This window comes from Cyprinus carpio, chromosome A19 (genome assembly GCF_018340385.1).
Source record: "Cyprinus carpio isolate SPL01 chromosome A19, ASM1834038v1, whole genome shotgun sequence".
NCBI lineage: Eukaryota > Metazoa > Chordata > Actinopteri > Cypriniformes > Cyprinidae > Cyprinus > Cyprinus carpio.
Window position 1 is genome coordinate 12,270,650 of NC_056590.1, and position 18,997 is coordinate 12,289,646.

Genomic DNA, 18,997 nt, shown 5'->3' on the forward strand with positions numbered 1-18,997 from the left:
CAGTAACATTCTTGCAAGTCAGGTATAGTATACAAAATATATCATGACAACAATATATAATATTCATTTCACATTACAAGTTCTATAGGCAAGAGTGTAAGAGGGTAAAACATTGCCATGTCTGGATAATGGAAGACTTCTCAAACTAAACAGTGATTTTAAATCTACAGGGAAGACCAGTATTCTTTGAAAAAGACTAATTTAACTTAATTTAGTTTCTTGAGACTCTGAAATTAAAGGCAACAATTAGTGTTTAGAATAATTCAAGCAGCATTTCATAAAGCTCAACACTGCACGACACCATTCAAATACATTTAAAGTGGCTCTTCACATGAAATCTCTGTTGATCAAACTCGATGAGGAAAGTCAATAAGCTGTAAAACTGTTAACTGCTTTACATGCCAAACACGATTTATAACAGCTGCATATATCTGTTCATTTCATAAATGAATACCATTGTTGCTCAGAGATGACTGTACTGAAGATGCCTACTAGAACTACTATTCAGCCATACAGAAAAAAGGCAACTGGTTGAATCTCACCATGGTATAAATAAAGGGGATACGGTTTGGCCTCTGGTAGTTTAATTCAGGACAGAACATGTATTGGTCTAGATCAGGTTTTTGAGAAGATATACATTTTAAGGCACTCAGCCTTCATAATTCTCAAAGTACATTAAACTTTGACCCCGTTTACACCTGGTTTAAGATCAGTCTAAGCTGATTCAATCACATGTTGTCAGTACTAAATGAGGTTCAAAATGTCTCATGATCGGTTTTCTACCACATTCAGAGGTAGTCAGAAATGCATGTCACCATGTTGCATATGTAGTGTAAACGTAAAAAAGGCCGCCTACTCAGCATATTTCTAAATTATCTTTTGTGCTTTTTAATGTTATTCTTTTTAAATTTGAACATTTTTAAGTGATGTATATTGTCAGAGACCTTCCTTTGAACTCCTATTGCAAGCTGCTAAAATGTATTTGAGCTAGATGTTAGTACCAGGTATAAATGGGGCTTTAATATATTAGCATATTAAACACTACCATTCAAAAAGGTTTTAGGGTCAGTAAGATGTTTTAATCTCACTAATCTTTCAGCATCCACTCCTCCGGTCTTCAGTGTCACATGATCCTTCAGAAATCATTCTAATATGATGATTTGCTGCTCAGTAAACATCAATACCAACACTGAAAACAGTTATGTGCTATTTTTGTAGAAAGCATAATGCATTTTTTGGGATTTTTTGTTATTAATATATTTGTGAAGGAATGATTTTTTTTTTTATGTTTTTTGATGTTTTTTGTATTTGTGTAAGTATGTTTACTTTATTTTTTGTTTATTTTAATGCATCCTTGCTTTATAAAAAGCATTCCTTTCTTTGAAAGAAACACATCCCCAAACGTTTGAACAGTAGTGTATATAGCATGTAAATATCCCACTGAAATAAATCTGAAAAAATAAAAACCCTCTTAGCTTAAGGAAAACTTAATATTGTAGGTACATCCTTCAAGACACCTGACCCTCCTGTCAACAGCACTTCAAGTAGAAGCATCACACTCAGTCTGTCAGAGGTAGAACTCTATGAACATGCTTGCATATTACCATAGAAAACCACAATGATCTCATGGCCCCATCTTTCTTTCAGATGTAGTCATCCACTGTAACTGGATATGCAGCTGGTGGTTGGGTAATTGCATGCACTGAGGTTCAAGGTCTTTGGATGGGTGAGGAGATCCTGTTGATTGCAGCCTGTGTCTCCTCCTGTTGGCAGTACAAAGTACTATAGGTCGAATGAGCACTGCCGCCTCGTTATAGGGAGATGCTTGAGATTTATGAACTGCTACTAAGACGTCTGCGTAAGAGAGAGGCAGGTTTTGTGCTTGTGTCCTCCTGATCGCTCTCACAGTCTCTCTGATTGATAAAACCCACCAGAACAAGTAAAGAAGCATTGCATTATTTATAGCAATTAAGCACATATACCCTGTAGGCTACTTCTCATTACAGTAATTAAAAAGAATCTTTGCAACAATTAACAAGCTCTTACCAGTTCTTGTTGCTCCGGACCACGGGCCTTACACAGTAATTGCAGTCGAGAAAACCGATTACATGCTGAAACCATGTTAAAGGACATCTGTGTGGTAAGAAAATCAACTAGTTAGTTAATTTTTAATAAATATTACAGCCTACCTGTACAAAATATTTGTCCCAATCTAGACAGAAAGAGAGCAACAAAAAGGCATCATGACTCAGTGTTTCTACTGAACAGCAGGTGTCTCTCTTTTATTCATAGGTGTGTTAGTTTAGAGAAGGGAGTCATCTGAGCCAGCTAAGGTAGTGTTAGCAACCTGTTCAGACACTTAAAGGAACAGTTTAGTCATTTCTGTTGCTTTTTGTAGAGCCCCTGGTCACTCACAACTAAAATCTATGTGAACTATCCATTTAAGAGACATGCTTTCAATGACATCACAGTGAAAAAAAAGCAAGTATCATCACATTATATAAAAACAGCTGCCGATACGATGTAAAAAGGCACTGAATGTAGAAATTGATATGAAAAATAAGAGCAAAACTAGATGTTCATTAATACTACAGGAGGGACAGAGAATGACTGAGGGAGACAAAAAGCCATGAAAGACAAAGCATGCAATGAGACATATAGGTTGAGACAGAAAAAGTTGGTCTGTGGGTACACTCCAGCCAATAGCGAGTTTCTCTGACCATGTTAACAAAACCCACAGCAGTTACACGAATACCAACCTTCCATTTCCTCCTCGCATTGAACTTCTTAAAGTTCTTCATGTTGATGGAGGAGCGGTTCCTCTTGGCTATTTGAGTTCTATTGAGAGGCTGAAATAGAAACGGATGCGGAAAACAGTTACTGAAATGATCCTGACGGGAAGGGAAAATAAATCAGAAAATACAATATGAGGAAGCGGGCGAGTTTATGCATCTCACCTTAATCCAGGGGTGAATGAGACACTCTTCTGCTGTCATCCTTTCCTTAATACAAATGCACAAAATAAGAATAAAAATATTTAACCCCTAAAAATATTCAGATTAGACAGTTAAAGACTAAATTATTCAGTTATTCTAATATAATTATTACGATTCTTGTTACCTCTGGTCTTTAACGAGCAGTTTCTGGATGAAGTCTTTGGCCATGTTGCTGGTTTGGCTGAAGTGGTGAGGCTCAAACTCGTACTTCATTGCCACAATGTTCCTCAGCGTCTCTTCATCTGTCTCACCTTGGAACGGTGACAGGCCGCTCAAACTGATGGCATAAATATACATATATATGTAGTAAAAAAGTACAAGGAGTAAAAGTTTTGTAAAAATTGATAATGGCAAGCATAGTTTCCATCCATTGTTCCTGCAATATCTCTCCACAATAAACTGGGATAATAGAAAATATGTTAACATTTAAAAAATATGCACACCACCATCAAGATCAACTGCTTTATCCCTGCATAAAGATAAAGACTATTACTAGTCAGTCTGTTGGTTATGTACTCTATGTCTGGTGGACTTCATTTCTGACATCACTGATCCCAACCCACGGGACCTGACCTATAAACTTAAAAAAGCACATTACTTGTCAAAGGGAGGCTTTATTTCAGAGGTAATTTATGTCCCAGTTAAAATCTGAATATTTGGAACAGCACTTTGGTTTGCAGACTGATTCTTAAAGGATTTGACTGTCTGGAGTGTTATAGTATGATTAACAATGGAAGATTACTTACAGAATGTAGGTAATGACACCGATGCTCCTGAAAAACATCACAAGAACATGATTAATCATAATTAATTGACTCTTAAAACCTATGTATAGAATTCTAAGATATTTAACACGCAATTTTTAAAATCATATAATTCTAAACTATAATTCCTAAGGTCTACATATCGATATAGAACCTTTATTTATTTAATATATTATTATATAATATATACCTTGGCTTTGTTTGAGCCATGCTGTACCAGCTGGGCTTCAGGAACGAATGAGATGTAAACTGAACAAGCGTTATGCTAACATTATGCAAACCAGACATGAGTTGCTGTCTTTGGCAAAAGCCAAAATAGTTTGACAATGTTTCGTACATGACATCCATTTTCAGATGCATAGTACAAATACATATACATGCTGAGACAAATGCACTTTAATGAGCACCTGGGGATGTCGGAGGAAGACAAATCAAGTCTGAGCATGGCCGAAAACTCCCTTAAGCACTCTAACACTATATTTCCATGTATGTATGAGTGTTTGTGTTGCTAATTTAATCAGGTAAGACTTACCACATATCTGCTGCTGTACCGAGAGGCTCGTAGTTGATAATCTCAGGGGCTGAAACATATGGCGAGAAAAAAAGGCTTAAGGCAAGTAAAAATAAAAATCTCCAACTCTTCTATTGATTCTCATAAATTCTTCAGCATTTTCTTCAGCAATTTTATTGCATTAATCAAACGTTTCAAAGAGCTTTGGCCAGACAGAAGCAGACATATTTGTGACTGAGAACCATAGTTAAAAAAAAAAAAAATCTTTCATCACTTATTCACCCTCATGACTTTTGAACACAAAATGCTTGTAAAACATGAGAGAGAGAGTACATGAGTAAATTTTATTTTTTCTTTAAAGTGGACAAACCTGTTCAAATAAAAATGCATTTTAAATAACAAAGTGGTGGTGATAGTTTAATTACTGAAGATTGAGCCATAAGTAGGCCTGACTGCGAGATCACCATATGTGCTTAGAAAAACACTTAACCTCTAGTTCTTCACAAAGGATGTCCTCATGATAAGTAAAGTGCTAGTCACTTTGAACAAAGGGGTCTGCTAAATATCAAGTAGCATACTACTTCTGTCTCATATAGAAATAATACTTGGTTTGTCCAGTACCAATATTCACTGTTTTCTATGTACAATGACATTTATTCAGTATTTATAGGAAATAAATGTTTTTTTATTATTATTATTACATAAAGACTATTTATCTCACAACAACTAGTAAAATTATTTCTAATTAATTATTATCATGTACTATTATATTTTTAAACTATTTATTTATTTTATTTATCTAATACATTATTTATAATTTAGTATTTAATATTCATATTATTCATATTTACAAAAATTATATAAAGACTATTTACATTTTACACAATCTAGTAAAATTATTATTGTTATTATTATTTAATATTTGTAATTACATGTATTTATTTTATATATTTAATACATTAGTAATAGTTTATAATTGATATTTATTTATATTATGTATATTTTTTACTGCTCAAATGATTTGACTATTTGTTATTGTGTGCAAAATCAGAATTAAAACTAATTCTGTTTTGCATTTCAGTATTAAAAAGTATCCCTATTGGTATTGGTTGTAAGAAAATAATACTGGTCTCTAGTCTGAATTTTACAGTTTCAGGCCACACGGACAAAATATGTGTGCATCTGCATTCTGTAAGAGCACTGATAAGTGTAGCAGGCCAACCAGATAGTGTGTGTGTGTGTGTGTGTGTGTGTGTGTCACATTTCAGTATGTTTCCTTTGGTTAAAGGAATTGATGGGCTGTAAAATGACTCAAAGACATTTCTGCTGTACATCAGCAGTGACATCACATATGTGATCTCACAATAGTTATTTCTGTTCCTGTCTACTCAGTTTTCAGCTGAACTTACAGAGCTCTGCCATGTCATCTGAACTTAGTTTCCATGGAGACTGCTAGAAATAAAAATTGTGCATATTGCAGGAACATAATGCATGCAGAGACTAAAGCATGTGCAGTCAAACACACACTCGAGCAGATGCAAACTCAACATGTGCACACACTTCACAAAACATAGTGTACACAGGTATGTAAATGCAGACACTATTATCAGTCAGTAAATATAAAAGCACACACTCATCTGTTGACACATGTAACTGCTTAAATAATAACAAAACCGGTTTAACAGCACAGAAATCTGAAAGTAACTCTATCACTCCCTTAAGTACGGAGGTTTGTTACCACCACATATGAATGTTAAGTATACAATACCCTCATTAAGATTTTATATTTTTAAAGAAATTATTACTTTTATTCAGCAAGGATGCATTAAACTGATCAAAGTGACATTAAATACCTTCATATGTGACCCGTGCAGGCAAAATGAGTCACAATGAGCAAATTTTCAAAAATGAGTTATTTTTATGTTCACATTCTCCATTAAATTACCTTCAGAATGATGCATGATTTGTTGGAATCAGACGAAAAATGACTGAGCTACACCCGTTTGATGTCGATGGAGTCAGCACTCAATTTTGAGACAAATCGAGTTAAATAAGTTTTCTGAAGGTTCCAATGCAAAATCATCTGCAACATTGCATCTTTTTCTTTAGTTCTTTTCTTAATAATAATTACTATATTAATAATCACAATATAGCTATTTTTTATTTTATCTTTGTTATTATAGATTAGAACAGATGCCAAAAAACCGTAAAACAAATATAAGAAAGAAACAAATAATGCATTACCTTTTTCATTTTAAATATAAACAAAAGCATTCAAGTAAGAAAAACAAATAACCAAATGTAAAAATCCCTTTAGTCTGTCCATTACAAATAAATTGTTTATTACAACTACAAAAGTAGTTAATTCAAAAGCAGCAAGTGATTCCCTTTCCTTTTATTGTTAGATTAACATTAATGAGACAGACGGCCTATATATTAAAGGGATACTCCACCCCAAAATGAAAATTTTGTTATTAATCACTTACCCCCATGTCGTTCCGAACCCGTAATGCTCCGTTCTTTTTCGGAACACAGTTTAAGATATTTTGGATGAAAACTGGGAGGCCTGTGACTGTCCCATAGACTGCCAAGTAAATAACAGTGACAAGGTCTATAAAAGGTATGAAAGTCGTCGTCAGAATACTCCATCTGCCATCAGACGTGTAATCTGGGTTATATGAAGCGACGGGAACACTTTTTGTAAGCAAAAAAAAATAAAAATATAACGACTTTATTCAACAAATCCTTTGTCAACTGTCTCCTCTTTGTCTCTTCCTATCATGCTGTGTATGCTCTTTTGTATCATCCGCACCACAAGGATGCGCTGTTTTATTTCAAATCAAAGCTAAATACATGTAGAAACAGCACATCCTTGTGGTGCGGATGATACAGAAGAGCATACACAGCATACAGTGATAGGAAGAGACACAGAGGAGATCGCTGACAAAGGAAAAAAAACTCATTATTTTTGTTTTCTTTGCTTACAAAATGTGTTCCCGTCGCATCATATAACCCAGATTTCACGTCTGATGGCAGTATTCTGATGATGACTTTCATACCGTTTATGGACCTTGACACTGTTATTTACCTGCCAGTCTATGGGAGAGTCTCAAGCCTCCAGGTTTTCATCCAAAATATCTTAAATTGGGCTCTGAAGACGAACGGAGCTTTTACAGGTTTGGAACGAGATGGGGGTAAATGATTAATGACAAAATTTTCATTTTGGGGTGTTTTATCCCTTTAAGACCTACTGTAATGCACAGATATTTTGTTAATTTTTAATTTTGGGTTTTTTTTGCAAAGATTTTATATAATGTTAAATTTAGGAGTTTTTGATTATGTTTGCGTGAATACTTAAATACTGTAATTCTGTGTACTGTATATTTATCGCGATCGTGTGCAGTCAGAAGCACCTTTGTGCGTGCGCTTCGGATGACAGTCAGCGTGAGAAGCGAGTGGAGAAAAGGTACTCCTCACAGAAAACGTACAAATGAAGGTAATTAAACATCTAAAATTATTATTTGGAGCACTGGGGTCGCTAGAGGAGGGCTTAATGAACTCATTTTTGTGAAAACCTCAAAATCAAAATTTTTCACTTTTTGCCTGTAACTCAAAATTAGCCTGTGCGCATTCCGACTCATTTTGCCAGCACGAGTCACATATAGTCACAAAACTATTTGAAATACATTCTGTTCTTTTGAACTTTTTACTCAAAGAATCCTGAAAAAAAATTATCACAGTTTTCACACAAATATTAAGCAGCACAACTGTTTCTAAAATGTTTCTTGAGCAGCGAATAAACATACTAAAATGATTTCTAAAGGATCATGTGACACTAAAGACAGGAGTAATGGCAGCTGAAAATTCAGCTTTGCCATCACAGGAATAAAATACTTTTATAAATATATTTAAATAGAAAATGGATACTTTAAATTGCAATAATATTTCACAATATTACAGTTTTTACTGTATTTTGGATCAAATAAATGTATCCTTGGTTGAGCAAAAAAAAAAGAAAAGTTTTTCTTCTTCAATTCCGACCTCAACAGTAGTGCATATCTCATGCTTGTGGTATTGGTCAAGCATTCAGGTCTGCACAGCGTAAGCCTTTTCACTTGAACCCAAACCACGCAGACTGAACCACTCACCAATATACTGAGGGGTTCCACCTGAACTCTTATACTCTTCTCCTTGAATAAAGCGATAAGCCATGCCGAAATCAATGATCTTGATGTCTGGATTGGGAGCGTGTTTGTCAGACAACATTATATTTTCCGGCTGAAGAACAAGAAGGAAGAAAAGAACATGTCATTTGCCTTATACACAAGAAGGTTATTGATTTATATTGTAAATTATACGTTTAGTTTATTTGGTTGTACATTTTTTTAACTTGTGTTGAAATTCATTTAACCCTAACCAAGTTATTTTCTACACAGGTTTTTAGGTCAGTAAAATGCTGGTATGGTTTCTTTCAGACGCTCAGTAACATATAAATAAATAATTATTACAGATATTTTGAATAAATATAGTGGATTTAGGGCATTTCCACATTGTGAACACAATCAACATATTTGTCCTTTTTTTCTGAATAAATATTGTTGTGTTCAAAGTGTCAAATTAATTTTGGTCAGAGGTGACAGCTTGGGTGAGAAAGGTACACAGTCTGCTTCCTCACTGAAATCTTTACAGGAAGTGACATGCTACACAGAGTTAAAATTAACTTTCAAAGGTCATTTGAAACTGTTCATGTGGTTAATTGGTTCGCTGTTCTGACTTATTTAGATGCAGGTTAGCAGAAAGATGGGCTTCCTTCCTACCTTCAGGTCAAAATGGGCAACGTTTTTTTGGTGCATGTAGCTGACACCTTTCAGAATCTGCTTCATGAACTCAATGGCTTCCGTCTCTGTGAGGTTCTCTTTCTCAGCGATGAAATCAAAGAGCTCTCCACCCTTTATGCTAGATACAAAAAAGATAAGATCAACAAGAAAGAAGAATGAACCATAGATCAAAGAACAAAGAAAAACACTTATTCTCATGTAATGCAAACATTTTTATTATTATTAAATATAGTATTTAAACTGTAAAGTGTAACTTTAATTCAGTTTAATTTTCAATTCAATTTTCCAGATTTTTTTGTATTATGGTGATGTGAATTTGTGGGGGACGTGTTTAATTTTCATGAAAAGAAGGTTAATTTAAAAAGAGGCCCTAAAAATATATTTTATTCATGTAAAATATATTTTAGATTTTTTTTTTTAGGTGCAATATGAACATTTTTTTTGTGATATTATATCAGAACTTTCTGTTGTTTTCTGTATAGAATCTTCCTCCTATCTCTATCTATCACTCATCACCTTCATTCAGGTGTGTCCTCCATGTTTTTGTTTTTTAAATCTCAGGAAAACAAACCCATACTCACAGCTCAATGATGAGGACCACCTCTGCCCTGCTCTCGAAAACATCTTTGAGAGCCATGATGTTTTGATGCTGAAGGCCCTGTAGGACCTCCACCTCTTTCTCTACATTCTTCCTCTCCAGGCCCAACCTGCTTCCTGCACTTTTCTTCAGCTTCAGGAATTTCCCCGCCCACAGAACACCAGTGGCCCGTTCCCGCACCTCACACACCTGCCCAAAGTGACCACTAGGATGGCAATAGACAGGATAAATGGAGATAAGTGTTAAAATAAGACCTAGGCAGTTATTCAACTATGTACAGTAAGTCCCAAAAAAGGGGTTAAAACAGATAATCTTATATAGGGTACAATGCATGTATACTATAGTGAACCTACCATATAATATAAATATTTAGTATATATGCCATTGTAAATTATTTTAATTTTCTTTTCTTTTTTTGCTAATTTATTTTAGATTTTTTTATTATTATTATTTTTTATTTTTTTTCAGCATAACAATAATAATAATTTATTATGGCCCATTTTAATGTAATAATTAACCATTAAAAACACATTACAAAACAAAAAAAAACTTAACTTATTTTGGAAATGTTGCCATGTTAATACCAAAATATTATTTATTCAAGTGCCTCTGAAATACTATTTAAATGGCAATGTATATGAAAATTATCATATTGTTTTTTTTATTATATTATTTTTAAGATAATTAATATTTTGATATACATAACCTTTCAAAATTTTACGTCGGTCAGAGTTTTTCAAGTTTTGAAAGAACTCTCTTATGCTAAGCTAATCCGATAAAAAATACAATAAAAACTGTGAAATTATTACAATGTAAAAGTTGTATTTTATCTTATTTAAATATATTTTTTTAAATGCTATTTATTATGTATTATGTAATTATTTTCAGCATCATTCCTCCAGTCTTTAGTGTCACATGATCCTTTAGAAATCATTGCTTTAAATATGCTGATTTGTTTCTCAATAAATATTTTATTATGATCAATCTTGAAAACAGCTTTTCTGCTTTTTTCCCAGGATTCTTCACTGCACAGAAAGCTCAAAAGAACAATATTTATTTGAATTACATTTTTCTGAAACAATGTTTTACTTTGTAATTAATGGATCCATGCTGAATAAAAGTATAAATTTTGTAAGAAAAAAAAAAAATCTCAATTACTTTTGAACAGTAGTAAATACCATGGTACTGTCATCTGATACTTCATTTATTTTTCTTCAGGAAAGAGAATAAAAAAGAGAAAATAAATAGTTGTGCATCTCTTTACCTTCCCAAAACACTTCCAATCTCATAAAGATCTTCAACATTATCCAGCTTGAAGACAGCCATGCTGCTTTCTCTCTCTCTGTCTCTTCAGTGTCCTCTGTCCGTCAATGTTCAAAAGAAAGTTATGGGCTACTGTATAGTGCTCATACTGGGGTAAGCATTAGGTCCACACCTAAAAAACACAGGATGGTAGTAAGTGGCCTATTTCAGTTGAACAGAACTCCAGACAAACACAAAGCATTTCTTTAAGAATTTAACTAAACTTGCACAATCATTTACATTAAGTAAGCATTTTATGACTTTAAAGGCTGCTCTGACAGCACAATCATACTAGCTGGAAACAGAAAAGGAGAGATATCTGGAAATCATTTACAAGTCCCCAAAGTGTCTGATGAGCCAGAATTACACACATGAGAAAGAATGTTGGACTAAATGCTCTAGCAATTCGAACAGACTTAAACAAGGCAGTCCTTTAAACTTCAGCCAAGTGTGGACAAACCATTAGGTCACAATGTGCAATACAGAGCATGAACACATTGTGAGAAACTGCCAAGACCTCAGTTACCCTTCAATGATTATATTAATGAATGAGCCCATTCCCCACATTGAGTTGTGGTGTAATTAGTTTTCAATGGCTAACACGGTTTGTCACCAGGGGAGGAAGAAATGAGAAAATGAATGAGGAGGAGCTGGGAGGAGAAAGATTATTTATGGAGTGACAGGACAAACAAGGTCTTGTTTTAGCATGTCTATCCATCTGCCTGTCTACCTGTATAATCTATAATTTATCCATTTTAGAGGAGAAAATGTGAATTATAAATATAAATAGTGTGATACTGGAGGTGTATTATTTCACTTTGCTTTGCAATTGATGTAAATAATGTAAATGTGCTGTGAATGTGGAAAATATGGCATTGAGACCAACTGCAAATAGCAGTTTATAAAAAAGATAGTTCCGGTCCTTGATTCTGATTGGCTGAGCCACGTTCTAAGCTGCTGTAAATTACTCTACAAACATACACCTTTGTTTATGTTTGTGTGTTGCTCGGCAACCACTGTTTTGCAACCACTAATCAGTGGTTGCAACCCAAAAACTATAGAATACCCAAGACGTGTCACTCGTATAGTTTTGAATGGGGAAAAATGCAACGCTCAGTATGGCAACTCAATCGCAGGAAGCCCCACCTTCTGAATGAAAGAGCCAATCGCTAATCGGTAAAGTCAGCACGTCACTGCAGCTGCTGTAAAGTCCCCATTGCTATAGAAACAGTCAGCGCTCTGAGATGTGCGCTTAGGACTGCGCATGCACACTGGCTGATCTTAGCCTGAAAAATAAGCTTTTTATAATGTTTTTTGTGGAAAAGAAACAACATTTATGACACAGTTGTTGTCAGATTTCTTTGGTGATTTCAAATATGAAATTTAATCGTAAGCTTAGTGAACACTTTTGGAGAACTTGATGTTCCCCATTCAAAGAGCAACCAGAATACTCTAGCAACCATCCAGCAATGCCCTAGCAATCAGAGCATCCTAGCAACCACCCAGCAATGCCCATGCAAACATACAGAACACCCTAGCAAACACGCAGCAATGCCATAGCAATCAGAACATCCTAGCAATCACCCATTAATGCCCTAGCAAACATTCTGTACTGTCACAAGGATCTGTCCTAGGTCCTTTGCTATTTTCAATATACATGTTGCCCCTTGGTAAAATTATTAGAAAATACGGGATTTGTTTCCACTGTTATGCTGATGATACTCAACTATATATGTCAACGAGACCAGATAAAATTTCTAAATTATCTAAGCTAACAGAGTGTGTTAAAAATTTTAAAGACCAATAATTTTCTCCTGTTCAATTCGGATAAGACAGAGATATTACTTATTGGACCAAAAAACATTACACAGAATCTTGTAGATTACAATTTGCAACTAGACGGATGTACTGTTACTTCCTCTACAGTCAAAAATCTGGGTGTTATATTAGACAGCAACTTTTGAAAATAATGTTTCCCATGATACAAAAACAGCATTCTTCCATCTTAGAAACATTGCTAAGCTACGAAACGTTACCTGTTTCTGATGCAGAAAAGCCTGTTCATGCATTCATGACCTCTAGACTGGACTATTGTAATGTACTGCTAGGTGGTTGCCCTGCATCTTCAGTAAACAAGTTACAGGTAGTGCAAAATGCAACGGCTAGAGTCCTTATCAGGTCAAGAAATTATGGTTATATTACCCCAATTTTACAGTCTCTGCACTGGCTACCTGTTAAGTTCCGTATTAGTTACAAAATATTATTACTTATTTATAAGGCCCTAAAAGGATTAGCTCCTGCATACCTTACTAGTCTTCTACCACGCTACAACCCATCACGCTCCCTAAGGTCACAAAACGCTGGACTTTTGGTAGTACCTAGGATAGCAAAGTCCACTAAAGGAGGTATAGTTTTTTTACATTTGGCTCCCAAACTCTGGAATAGCCTTCCTGATAATGTTCGGGGTTCAGAAACACTTTCTCTGTTTAAATCTAGATTAAAAACACACCTCTTTGGCCAAGCATTCAAATAATGCATCTCATAATTTTGGACTGCAGTTATATCTGATCAGATGTGCATTATTATTCTTTAGATTGGGTTAAACTAATTAATTTTACTTGGTTGGAACAGCAGCAATGCTATTTATGTCTCTATTTGTTTCTCTGTTTTGTAACTAGGATTTATTCAAGCTTCAGTCTGGATCCAGAACACCTGAGAAGAGATGATGCCAACCCCTCAGAGGACCTCAGATGATGCTAACCCTGAAACAACATACAGAACTACCAACTTTTGCTATGAGTTTAATTGAATCATATAATAATTGCTGTTAATAGTGTTCATCGTCTGTTTCATTACGTCTTTAATTGATTTTTCCGTACATTTCTGCCATATGCACATAAACTGGCAGTCACCACTGATAAGCTACTACTAAACATTGTAGAAACTTAATTTTCTGTAAAGTTGATTTGCAATGATTTGTATTGTAAAAAGCGCTATACAAATATACTTGAATTGAAATATACTTGAATTCTAGCAACCACCCAGAATATCATACTTGGCTGTATGTCACATCACTTAGCAAGCAGCTGTCTAGCATTGTGGCTGTTAGTTTCACACAGAAACAAGCAAACACATTTTCTTTAAAAAAAAAAAAGGTACTTCAATTATACAAGTACTTCAAGTCTAACAATGTCTGGAGCAGCCAGCCAGCCAATCAGAGATCAGTGCTTAAAAGCTGAAAGAGAAAAAAAATTAGCAAGGGAGTGTCTTTTAAAAAAAAAAAAAGTTATTTTACATAACACAGATACAATCAATCATTTTTATCTAGAAGACGCGCCATACACAGATGCAATCACACCACACATCTCATGTTCTTAAATCCATCTGCATTGCTCTGTGATGATAAAGACAACAGCTTATTTTTCTGTGTGCCAAACTGAAGTTTACAGAGCACACTGGACATTCAAAGTGCATAGCTTGCACGTTAGTTGTGTGGTTTAAAGTGCACATCAACTGTGTGAGAGGGAACGGAACAGCTTTTCCAAAATATCACACCACCCATCTCACTTCAGCTTCCACCAGGAAAATACCAGGAAAAAAGCCAAAGAGCAGAACAATAGCCTTCATTGCAAAACAAAAAAACTCCCTTTTTGCTTCACTGGAGCAACACTCACTCAGCTGTGTCAAATGAAATTACACACTCATATCCAATAAAACTATGCTCAGCAATTAGTTTCAGCTTGTGTTGTCATTTTTGCATCATAACTGCATTTTGCAATATTTTATTTTAAAAGGTACATACACTAAGGATAGAGCTTATCTTCCATCACATTATGTTAGCTACTTTATTTTGTAAACTCAGCTGAGTCAAATGTGTGCTTGCACCTGCACGTTCAAGTGAGTGGATTCTGAAATTTGAGCATGAGCTTGCTTTCATTCCCTTCTATACAAGATCAAAGAAAGAACTTGAAGAGCAATTCCAAAGCCTGAAAACTTCCTGCTGAATCTACAGGATCACCTCAACCACAAAACGCCCAAAATAATGACCACATCCCTATTTTAGTCTTAGAGCTACGGATTCTCCCCTACAACAATATAATTGAGGAAAACAAGGTCTATGAATTGACAAAAACATTTTTTATGCCATTATATTTTCTAGCACAGGCTTCCAGGAAACCCACCACAAGCACATATAACATACTATTTAAACCCAGTTGCCTATAACTTGAAGTTAGGCTGATTGAGTCATGTTAAAATACAGTTTTGACTTGAATAAAAGCAGTTAAAGGGGTCATATGATGCTTTTTTTAAAGATCATTATTTTGTGTATTTGGTGTAACAGAATATGTTGACATGATTTAATGTTCAAAAAACACATTATTTTTCAAATACTGTACATTATTGTAGGTCCTCTATGCCCCGCCTTCTGACAAGCACAGTCTGCTCTGATTGGCCAACTGACCCAGTGCATTGTGACACAGCACACACTCATCGGAAATGTAACGCCTCTTTCCATTATCGTGAGCTTCAACTTTCAAAATAAATGTAAAGACAGTTAATAATGTCCTTAGTTTTACCATCAGTTCAAGCCTGAAAGGGGAACAGAGTCGAGTGACAGACACAGTGATGAAGCTCCTATGTGTTTGCAGTACACAAGCCACAGACGGTTAAAACAGCTGACTCCACTGTGTGACCCTGTGTCTCTCTCTCTCTCTCTTTCTCTCGCTCTCACACACACACACACACACACACACACACATACACGACACGCAAAACTCCGCATTTTAACAGTCAATAGCAATACTTTAATAACAAAACACACTTACAGTAGCTGATTCAGAAGCGCCAGATTGTCGTAGCAAAGTCAGAATTAGGTTCACAAAACGGTTGTCCATAAAATGCGTTGCTGCTCTGTTGTAAGTAATCTTAAAGATTCCATAATGCATCTACTTTCAGAAGGCCAAATAAAGCGCTTTTGCTTTCGCCTAGATATACACAGCATCTCCCTGACATGGCTGCTTCAACTGCGGTTACTGAAACCACGCCTTCTTTCTTTGCGTGAACATCTGGGTGGCATTACGCAAATATTTCCACATAGTGACGTAGAGATGTGGGGGCATGTTTGAATGAGCCATTTTAGGGGGGTGTGGCAGAGTCTTAACTTTGATAAAGAATATCTCTTTGGGTTTGAGACTTCAGTCTTTGCAACTTTACAGACCTTCTTCATGCACCAAGAGCTTGTAACACTCCAAAGAGAAAGGAAAAATTGAAATCGCCTCATATGACCCCTTTAACTAGATGTTATCATATGAATCACACAGGTTACCTGACAACTTCTTTTACAATGTGAGGTCAAAATTACACATGCAATCAGTAACGCCTTTCAGCTAAATCCATGCTATGCAAACCAAATATGGACAAAAGAAAGTTTTTTTTTTTCTTTTCCTTTTTAAAAAAAAAAAAAAAAAAAAAAAAAAAAAAAAACTAAATCCAGAGGAAATATCATGTCTAATTGTTTACCCTCAGGCCTGGGAGGTTTGTGGTTTGTTACCCAGACCCTGGCAGTTCTAGGTGATAACCACTTAAATATCACTAACTAGTTATGCAACAATCTGTATTACTTAGTTACTTTATTTTAAACAACGTAATAAAGTAATTGGCAGTTCTGAAGCCCACACAGGTTTAACACTCAAGCAGTCTTGACAAATTTTTTAAGAGAATGTGAATGAAAGAAGTTAACGTTTAAACTGTAGTTTTTGCTTTTTGTTCCGTTTTTCTTTGGTCTTACAATGACAGAAAATCCCACATGCGATGAAACCAAATCACATAACAATTAAAAATTTTTAACCAAATCCAACGTCTCCTATCGACTGCAGAACACGAACGAAACCTGCGTGTGGAAACTTGTTCGTGTCTCATTCTCGCGCGTCGTGTCTGTTCTATATTCCACTGCGAGTGTTTCTGAGCTACGCACCTAGGAAGCCCCAAAGTGACACGATCGCAATGCAACGATTAAATGAATGTCCATTTCCTTTTATTAATAACTTCCATCATGCACTGCGTAATATGTTCAAGTTTTATTTTCTCGTATCTCCCTGCTTTCATATAGAAGAGCATATTAATTGTCAAATCCCCTGTAACCTGAAGAATTGGTTGAATTATGGGACGTACCTGGCATAGATCCGTCATGAAGCCGCGTCGTGTCTGTTAACAGTATTTCCTCCGGAGCTCCTCTGGCTGCGGACGCGCTAGTACAGAAATGAGGAAACGCTCATGCTGACCATGTCAGTGCAGTGCCCGCTTGTGGCAAGCCGTTTTAACACTACGCCTCTACACCAGTGGTTTTCAAACCGGTCCTGCAAGCACCCCTATTACCTCACATTTTGTATGTCTCTCTATATCTGACACACCCATTTCAGATCTTGCAGTCTCTATAATGAGCTGATGAGTTGAATCAGGTGTGATAGATGAGGGAGACACAGAAACTGTGGAGTGTTGGGAGTACTCGCAGGACTGGTTTGAAAACCACTGCTCTACACTAATACTTTTTGAAACTAACTTCTTAAAATTTCTAGTAAGCAATCCATCCTACTAATCCTACTAAAACAACTATAGTGACTACTATATAATCCAATCATATGTTGAACTCAGGTAACAACTAATCACATTTAGGCCTATGTCACATCATTTTGATTTCAGCTGGCACTGAATTTCACTAGTAGTAACTATTCATTAGGAGGTAGTAACTATTCTTTAATAGAGCAGTTGGGTGTCTATAAATAGATAACAGTATGCTTTTCAATAGTCCTGAATAATTGACAGTAACTATTTATTACAGTTACAAGTAACTAAATTAAAATGAAATAATAAGTTGTAGTAATTACCCTAATTCTAGTAAAAACTGGAATGGGTATCAGCAATAGAAATAGCCTACACAATTACATTTACATTTACATTTACATTTAGTCATTTAGCAGATGCTTTTATCCAAAGTGACTTACAAATGAGAACAATAGCAGCAATCAGACCAATGAGAAAACAACAACAAGTGCTATGACAAGTCTCAGACAGTCCAGCATAATACACGTAGCTAGGTTTATTCTTTTTTTTTCAGAATAGAATAGAATAGAACAGAAAAGAAAAGGTAAGCCCTAGTATTAGTTGGTCAAGTGCTGGCGAAAAAGATGTGTCTTTAGATGTTTTTTTGAAAATGAATAGTTGCAAGAGAATATCTGAACCACACACTCATAGAATTCATACAAACAACTTAGTATTATTTACTAGTAACACTGGAACAGGTACTTATCCACAAAAATAACTTATCCACTAAAATAGTGACTAGCAAAGGAATAAGGTTAAAGGGAATAAAGTGAATCACTTTTTACTACAAAAACTATTTGGCCTACTACTGGAACAAATATTCACTCGCAAACAGTCTAATCTAACTACCATCTAATGAATAGTTACTACTAAAACTCGGTATATTAGTTGCCATTGGATTACTTATGTAATTAAAAATACATTTGTAACATAGCCTACACAGTTAGTTTTAAGCACTAAATGTTAAGACTGCTTGCCGCAGCACACCTCATGGAAAACGGGGATGTATGTGTCATAGGTAACTCTCTCTCTGCGGCTCCATAAACCTCTGGAATTCACGGTTGAGAGATTGATGCTAAAATTATGCATTTCTGCTGCAGACAAAAGGGACTTATTTGTGCATTTAAGCAGGAGAAACAATTCGGACAATTTTCGGAGAATTACAATAGTGCAGGCAAGAATTACAGCAGACTCAATTCAGACCTAATGGCTGGACAGCTGCTCTTATTTAACCAACACATTTTTGAAACAGACGTTTTGAATCAGATTAAAAGGAAGTGGAACGCATAGAAAGAGAAAATATTGTGCATGACAATCACTCTAAATAAAACCGTTGTATATTGTCTGGTATGCATGACTTATTAGTAGCTATTGTCAAGTCCAACGAA

The 18,997-nt window shown here is 35.3% G+C and overlaps 1 protein-coding gene across 1 annotated transcript; it reads right to left on the reverse strand.

Moving 5' to 3' along the window:
* Positions 1–1,338: 1,338 nt before the first annotated feature.
* Positions 1,339–17,339, reverse strand: si:dkey-240h12.4 (death-associated protein kinase 2). The gene is given in 12 exon segments (XM_042776526.1): positions 1,339–1,913; positions 2,047–2,133; positions 2,760–2,849; positions 2,958–2,997; positions 3,109–3,273; positions 3,743–3,769; positions 4,293–4,341; positions 8,420–8,549; positions 9,089–9,227; positions 9,691–9,912; positions 10,972–11,142; positions 17,181–17,339. Coding segments are annotated over 11 exon segments (1,092 nt in total). The 5' UTR covers positions 11,034–11,142; positions 17,181–17,339; the 3' UTR covers positions 1,339–1,832.
* Positions 17,340–18,997: the final 1,658 nt, after the last annotated feature.